This window comes from Athene cunicularia (assembly GCF_003259725.1).
Source record: "Athene cunicularia isolate RWA chromosome 1 unlocalized genomic scaffold, athCun1 chr1_part1, whole genome shotgun sequence".
In the NCBI taxonomy this organism is placed as follows: Eukaryota; Metazoa; Chordata; class Aves; order Strigiformes; family Strigidae; genus Athene; species Athene cunicularia.
Genome location: NW_020799091.1, coordinates 13837844 through 13846100, shown reverse-complemented (window position 1 = coordinate 13846100; position 8257 = coordinate 13837844). Strand labels below are relative to the sequence as shown.

The window sequence follows — 8257 nt, the reverse complement described above, 5'->3', positions numbered from 1 at the left end:
GTGATCCAGAGGCTCACCACCTCCTGCAAGCAGATGGATGTCCAGCCAGTCTCCAGGCAATGACTACCTTGGAAGATAACCCTCACTCCACCTTCTTCTGCTGGCCCAGTTTTGTTGCTAATCATGACATTATCTCATATGGAATATCCCTTTGGAGAATTTGGGTCAGCTATCCCAGCTGTGTTGCCTCCAAACCTCTTTTCCACTCAGCCTCTTCCATACACTGTGGGGGCAAGAGTGTGAAACAGAGAAAGCCTTGATGCTGTGCAAACACTGTTCACCAATACCCAAAACACTGGGTAAAACCCAAGCCACAAATCCAAACACAGCACCATACAGGGTGCTACGAAGAAAGTTAACTCCATCCCAGCTATACATATAACATTCACAAAGACATTTGAGCTCTTGCATTGACTCCCCTGTTGGCTGCGTTTTGTTGGGCAGAATCATGCTGAGCCTCTTGTCCAAGTCAAATGACCAAGGAACAGTGATCATTTACCACTGACTCATGCAGTACTACTTCACTTTTTCATCCCACTGTTGTCCAAAGGAAGCTCAGGTCTTAGTTTCTATATATGTATTTTTCTCCAAACCTCAAAAACTCTGATGCCCATCAATGAGCAATGTAGGACAGTTTCATGAAGCACCCTTGTTCACAGCAGGGTTACTTACCTCAGCGAATGCCACAGTATAGACATTTCAGTGGCAATATTGTGAGGTTTCTTAATAGAATTTTCCATTATGGAACACTTTTATTATCAGCAACTTCTATTATTACATGTCTCTAACAGCATTTCTTCTGATCTCCTTCAATTTTCTCTACACAGGCCACACTCTCTGGCATAGGCACAGGTCCTCTGCTGCATGTAAATGGTATGGCTATGATGTTTGGGCAGGAAATTATTTTTCTTGACATCAGTTTTTGTCATTTAAGATCAAGACAAAGAGAAAGAAGTCTGTAAAATTCACACAACTAAATCTAGAAATCAGCATCTGTTTCCTTTTGATATTGATCTTAATAGAACTAGATGGATTCCTGCTGATTTTAAGCCCAGAAAAATGAAAATTATTTTCACAGAAAGTTTTTTACTTCAAGCCTAGTGTTCATCGAAACCCTCTTTTTGAAAAACAAAATAAATAAATAAAAGGAGGGGATTTAACAAATTTCCAGCAGAAAATAAAATGGAACATGACACCTGTCCTTTCTCAACAAGCTCTTGTGTTTAAACTCATCTTTCCAGTTTTGCCCATGGCCTAGTTAAAGATATATGTGAGTTGCTCAATAGTCTGTCAACTGGAATGGGGCTCTGGGAGGCTCTCAAATTCCTCTTGTGCATATAAGGAAATAATCAGTACCACAGAGCAGAGTCATGGAGTTCAAAGTGCTTTAAACACATCCTCATCTCCTGCCACCCAGACCCTGGTCCAGATCCTACTTCACTGCCACAGTCAGACATAAAGTCAGTTGTTGAGGAAGAAAAAGATGAACCTGCTCCTAACAATAAACCAGCTTTTTTTCATCAAGCTTTAAAGTTTTGACATTGAGAGAGTTCCTGTAAGCCTACCAAATTGTACAGAAATGATCACATTGAAGTTATCTGGGCTGTTTTCAGTGTCAGGTGGAAGCATTGTTCCTTCAGCAACTGTTGCAGACATCAGGTGTAATGTAGTCCTCTACTACATAACTCAGCAGTGTTTCAGTAGAGATCATCTTTCTCTGAAATCAAAGTCTTTCTTGTCATGTCAGTCAGAAGTACATTGGACTTAAGCTAGTAACCCACAGACCCTTCCATACATGTTCAGCTATACCCATATAAGATGTCCTGTTGTGAGAGACAGCAATTGTCTTTTCCCATTTGTGCGCCTTTCCCTGCAGATTAGAGGTAATATGGTCACAAAACTGCACAGCCTGAAAAAAATCACAAGCCAGCCTGTGGACTGGTGTTTCCAGTCCTCAAAAAACTATCACTGAAAGTTGTGGAGTGAATCTGAGACCAGTGCTGGTATCAAGGCACCAGGAAGGTTGTGGCTGCCCTGCTCAGCTTTGGTTTTCTCTGCCAGTGCTTCATGGATCTCCGTTAGATTGCACTGGTACAGCTGGAGGTGGAAGATAGCTCCACATTTCTTAGGGTAAGCTCTCCACTTTTTTCCTAAGGACTTTCACCCATTCTTGAAAATTATATTTTATATCTAGTTCTCCAATGTAAAGAGACTCTCCTGAAAGGCCATCTCATTTGGGAGGAAAAGGACGAAGAATCCACAGCCTCCTATTTCTAGAGGTCATATTTAAAGAGCTCTCTTCTGATCTCTGTAGAAATAGCAGACACCTCTTTAACTTCACTGAACTGGATTTCCTGCAGCATAGCCTACCTCACAAGATAATTTGAATCAGAAAAATTACCTAGACAGTGTTGTCCATGCTTCCTAGGAAATGCCAGTAGTTTCATTGACACAGCACTCCCATCCATCTCATCTGTGCCTCTGCATCCACCAAAAGGTGGTTGAGTTGCAAAACACTTTTGTGTATAAGGAACTGGGGGAAGCGCAGTAAGAAGTGATTATACAGTAACTGGACTGATGAAGTTACAGAAAGTGAACTTCCCTATGACCCTGTGGTTTCACTACTGGAATAATGTGAAAAGAGAGAGCCAAAGCTGGCTACTAGCCGTGACATGACATCAACAGGGAAGTCAAAGGGAAGATTTGTTTAACATGCTTTCATTTACTTCTTAGAATAGTGACGACACTACATTAACACCACCAAAAAAATGATTCACATATGTAATTGCCTCTTGGAGCTATCAGGATCTATATAAGCATTTCAGCTGTGGTCTTGGGAGACAGAAGCTCAAACCCTTTCTGGCGTAGCAAGGCTCCTTGTCAAGCTGGGCACTATGCAATACCTCCTACTTTGTGCTGCCATCCTCCTCCTACCTGAGAGTCTTGCTTTACCAGTACAATTTAAACCAGAATCATGGAGCAACACAGACTTAGAGAAAGTAAAGGTATGTTACCAGGGGGACAATGTAACTGTATTATGAATAACATGATCTTTGATTCAGCTTCTACATTCCTTTCCTATCTGTTTATATGATCTTATCTTACAATACCACAACAGTTTTTGCAGAGGTGATATAAAACAATTTAAACTTGCTGATCAGCTTAGACACTCTAAGTCTAATTTACAAAAGAGACCAAGTTCCAACTGGTAAATAAATGGGAGCATGTCATTTTTAAAACATCTCAAAAATATTATGTAGACTACGTAGGAAGGCTGCAGATTTGAATGCTCAGTAGATCGTGTTTACTTAAAAGGATTGCTTGCCTACAGTGTTTCACAGCTATTGCAATACTTTTTATATATGCTGATCTATATTACCAAAAAACCCCACATTTGGTAAACTGAAATAGGAATTAAAAATACATCTAAAACTATCCATGACTACAGGATGATGAAACAATTCAGTTAAATGTAAAATGCAATTACCAAAATATCACAGATATATGTATTAATTTTTATTTTCCTTTTCTTCTTCCAGGCATATCTTGATAAATTCTATCCAGTTTCTACAAAACAAAAAAGCCTAACCTTAGAAGAGAGGATTAAAGAAATGCAGAAGTTTTTCCACCTGACTGTAACTGGGAAATTAAATGCAGAAACAGAAGAAATGATGAAACAGCCCAGATGCGGAGTCCCTGATATAGCAGAGTACAACACATTTCCTGGAAATCCAAGATGGAGAAAGACACATTTGACTTACAAGTTAGTGATGACTCGGGTTTTATGGGGAAAGGGGTTGCTTTGCATTTAACAATGTGGGTTTCCTTCACACTCTAAATCACATTAATCTGTTTCCTTTTGCTGCTAGGATTGTCAATTACACACCTGATCTACCCCAAAAGAAAGTGGATGATGCAATTAGAAGGGCTTTTATGGTATGGAGTGATGTGACTCCACTGCAGTTCCAAAGAGTATTCAATAGACCTGCAGACATTGTGATTGCATTTGCACGTCGTGGTGAGAATACCTGTCGTTTTTAAAATACAATGGTCCATATTTGACTCAAAGCATGTATTTTTATAACCACAGCTTTAAGAAAGAACAAATAGTTTGGAATTATTCTGAAGTCTGCATAGATTTTATCTTTTCTTTATTATACCACCAAATGTATATGTTATGATTCAGTTTTACTCCTATGAAACCATTAGAAAATCCTTTCACAGTTGCAGCTGTGAAATGGAGGGATAATTCAGCTCCAGAATGAAACACCTAAATTTAGATCTTCAAGGCTCTGTCTGCCTTGACAAATAGTGCAAACTAACGGGAACAGATCTGTAGAGCAAAGCAGCTGGTTCTGGAGATCCAGCCTCCACAGGCTGGATTCCAGCATCTTCAGGCAGGTTTACTTTGGTCTAGATCTAGTCTGGTTCCCTGGGCTAAACAGTCTTTGGCAGCTAGGGTGCATAAGGTTTAGCCATGGAGAGTATCTTCTGGACGATTTTCTTCTAGAAAGAATCCTATTGGTGCACTCCAAGATTGCACCAAGGTGCAGTGGTAAACGTAGATGACCAGTAGAGTCACTTCAGAAGCTCACTTGTGATCCAGACTAATACATGAATGTAGCCATACCTTTAACTTGTGCCTAGCACCTAAACTAACTCAACCTAGCCAAACTAAATGCCTAATTTAAGCTTAACTGACTTGTTTTCTAGATCCATTGACAATATTTACGAGATCTCCATTGAATATACATAAAGATTAGACATCTGGCTTACAAGTAGAAGATAGCATATAAACACCAAAATATCCCAAGCTCAGGCTTCACTGATGGGAAGCATATTATATTGCCATGAAGAGTTGACTAATGTGCTAGTCAAAGTGAGAAAGGATCTTGAAAGCTGGAATGGTTTTTAATCCTTTGTCACACACCAGGACTATACGTCTCTTCTGCCTGTGTTAGCCCTGCCCCAAGGTCCATCCACATGGTCTGGGGGAAAGCTCACAGAATGTCGTTTGAGTCCCCAAATACTCCTCTGTCAAGCCGGAGGTTCACTAAGGGGTAGGGGGGAATTTTCAGAGTTGGTACAAATATACCATCCTGTCAACTCTTGCACTCAAGCTGGGAAACAGTAGCATTCCACTTGCACTGTGGCAGAAGTAGGTACCTCAAGGCTGGGAGCAAATGAACTTAACTCTTCAGGAACATGGTTATATATCCCAAACCATTGTCTTCCACTAAAATTGGTACAGATGAAGATGTCTACAACTAATGTTGCCTGGCATTTTCCAACACTGAAAACATTCAAGTGCTTATAATGTTGTCAAGCATTAAGTATTCATTCTGAAATAATCCCTGATTGCTGCCTCAGAACCACAATCCTGACAAAGGCTTATAAAAGATGTTCAGCTTTTTCTGAAACATGCAGCAGCCTGAATTATCAAATACAAGTTTTGAATTTAAGTCATGAATTTGGAGAGTGTTTCCTAAGCCTTGCTGCTATTGTAGGATATTTTTTTAAGGATTGGTAATGAACAATACTATCAGAAACAAGCAACATGCTTTAATCTGATGAATTTAAACATTACAGCCAATGCCATCTGATGACATTTATTTCTTTTCAAATGCAGAGCATGGTGATGGATACCCTTTTGATGGAAGAGGCAACACACTAGCTCATGCATTTGCACCTGGAGAAGGACTTGGTGGAGATGCTCATTTTGATGATGATGAAAGGTGGTCAGAGTTCAATAGAGGTAAAACCCACATGTTTGTATGAAGAGGAAAGGCAAATATTGTACATTTTAGAAGACAGCCGTAGGAAATGCTTTCCATAACTCCTCATGCTTCAATGCCATTTCAGTACCAACATTTCTGTTCTTTTCAACTACTTTTCTAAGTACTTGTGCTTCATCATCATTAACAGCTACATAATTCCCATTCTATCCATATTTTAAAGCATTTTTCACAGGCTGAACAAGGACTATGACCATCTGTTTTCTACATAAATTACAAAGAGGTACAATGACTTGCTTATAGGAATAAGGTTGACTAAAAGCAGAGTTGGAAAGAGACTCAGGGTCTTTAGATGCATATGCAAGGGATCAGTAATGTTTTTATTAAAATATTATAGTTCCAAAAGAAAGCTCAGTAGTAACTGATCAAAACTCTGAGGTTTCATTTCAGGGGAATGAAAGTGATACATTCTTCTGCTACTTCAATTATTTGTATGCTAAAAAGAAATGCCATACCTTTAACATACTTTTCTATGTTTATGTGCTGCAGAAGTTAATTTGTTCCTTGTTGCTGCTCATGAATTTGGCCATTCTTTGGGACTTGGTCATTCAAATGTCCCTGAAGCTCTGATGTACCCTGTCTACTCATATGTGAACCCAGCAACCTTCAGACTGTCAGCAGATGATAAGCGAGGAATTTGGAAGTTATATGGTAAATTCATGATGAGATTTGATTTTCAAGATAAAACATACTGGGGTGCAGGTTTCACTACTCTCCCTGATTGCAAGGGCCTTTACATATTACCAAAAAGAAAGAAGGGGAACAAACTTGGGAAAAGCACAGTATATTCCATCCACTATAGTCCTTCTGTAGCATGTGCCCACTTCAACCAAGAGGTGACAGAGCAGCAGCAATGGCCTGGTGCACCATCTTCCTGCACACCTACATACTGCCGAACAAATCGTGAGAACCTTGTTCTGCAAATGACCTGTTTCAGTGAGTGGGGCTACTGGCAGGGAAATGAGAGACTGTGCCACCTACCAATGGAACAGTTCAGTGAAGGCAGAAACTACTCAGCAGTAAGAGTGGAGCACAATCAGAATTGGCTCCACAGGGTAAACTTTGCTAGGTTTGCTTTTCTTTAGACATCACCTTCCTCAGGGCATTCTAGAGAAACAATAAGAATAAAATTGTCTGCATTGACCATCTCCAGTACACATAACAGTCTATGTTTTGTCCTTCTTTCCTACAGGGAGAAAATCATCAAACTCTTAAAGAAAGTGCTTCAAAAAGACCAAAGAATTCTGAACATCTGATTGTTCTGATGTTCCAAAACAACTTTATTCTGTAGCTAATTAAAGTGGTAAACTCCTGGACTGCATATTCCCAGAATTTTTACACTGATTTATTTGCACTTTATTAATTTCACTTGACAATTAAAAAAACTCCAAACTTGTATACTCTGTTGTCTAATGTTTGGCTTTTCTTCTGGCATTTCACTGGGGAATTAAATAACTCCTGCATCTGTGATAGACAGACAATTATCTTTCTGAATAGAGGTCTAGTCACCTAAAGAGCCTGTGCGCATTTACTGCTGGAGTTGCAAATCCTGTTCATGGATTTATTTCTGTTCCTATACATGTCCTGGCCCTTCCCAGTATCTACATCTGCCTCCTCAGAATCACAGCATGCTTCTCATGTACCTCACACCTAGAGGAGAAGGTCTCCACAGTGCTTCCTTCAGCATGGGGTGGGATGCTTTCCCAAAGGGAGCAGCTTTCCAACATTATGTCCTCCTTTGCTTGCCAGAGAAGCAGATTGGGAAGCAGTGGTGTAGAATTCCCATTGTCCACTGTGTTATTCAAACATCTCTCAGGTATTTTGAAATTAAAAACAAACAAACAAAAAAAACAAACAAAAAAAACCAAAACCCAAACCAAACCCAAAACAAAGCAGGAATTCTTCCTTCCTTTGAAAGACTACTCCCACATTGCCAGAAAACAAAACCAAGCACAGGCAGGTATAACCCTGGAAACACTAGGGTGACCTCCTGGTTGCTGGAGCTGGCCAGTTGTCCTGAGGGTCTGAGCTACTCTCCCCTGCAGGGTGAGATGTCTGTCTTCCTGCCATAACGGAAGAGCTGAAATGAAATGGGTAAATGCATCCATGACTTTCAGTCCCGGGAAAAAATGGCCATGACTTTCTGGCTCCCTGAACAAAGCATCACCTGAAAAACTTCAAAGCCTCCACTGGGCTCAGTCCTTGGAGAGGTTGAGAAGGATGTGATGAGAATAGATTACTATGAACACAGGCATTTGATTACAAACACTGGAGATTTTTTGTGTATTTAGCCGGATAAACTCTTATGGGACCAGTGGTTTCTCCATTAGGAGGTTTTTATGCTCCCTGATGGGGACAGAAGTCTTCTTCTACCTCAACACATTTTCCAAATGTGCACAAAGGTCTAGTCTCTCAAAAGTCAAAAGCTAGTCAGCATTTCCCAGCCTTTATGCAAAAGCCTT

At 40.1% G+C, this 8257-nt stretch overlaps 1 protein-coding gene across 1 annotated transcript; it reads left to right on the top strand.

Moving 5' to 3' along the window:
- Positions 1 to 2872: 2872 nt before the first annotated feature.
- Positions 2873 to 7185, top strand: MMP7 (matrix metallopeptidase 7). The gene is made up of 6 exons (XM_026843113.1): positions 2873 to 3005; positions 3540 to 3763; positions 3870 to 4018; positions 5630 to 5755; positions 6285 to 6446; positions 6988 to 7185. The coding sequence occupies exons 1-6, from the start codon at positions 2895 to 2897 to the stop codon at positions 7008 to 7010; spliced, it is 795 nt and encodes a 264-aa protein (XP_026698914.1). The 5' UTR covers positions 2873 to 2894; the 3' UTR covers positions 7011 to 7185.
- The last annotated feature ends 1072 nt before the right edge of the window (positions 7186 to 8257 follow it).

Excerpts from the sequence above, each read along its gene's own strand:
- MMP7 (XM_026843113.1), top strand. The coding sequence starts at position 2,895 with ATGCAATACCTCCTACTTTGTGCTGCCATCCTCCTCCTACCTGAGAGT. Across the intron at positions 3,764-3,869 it reads AAGACACATTTGACTTACAA|GATTGTCAATTACACACCTG; the intron begins GTTAGTGATGAC and ends TTTTGCTGCTAG. Across the intron at positions 6,447-6,987 it reads AGGAATTTGGAAGTTATATG|GGAGAAAATCATCAAACTCT; the intron begins GTAAATTCATGA and ends TCTTTCCTACAG.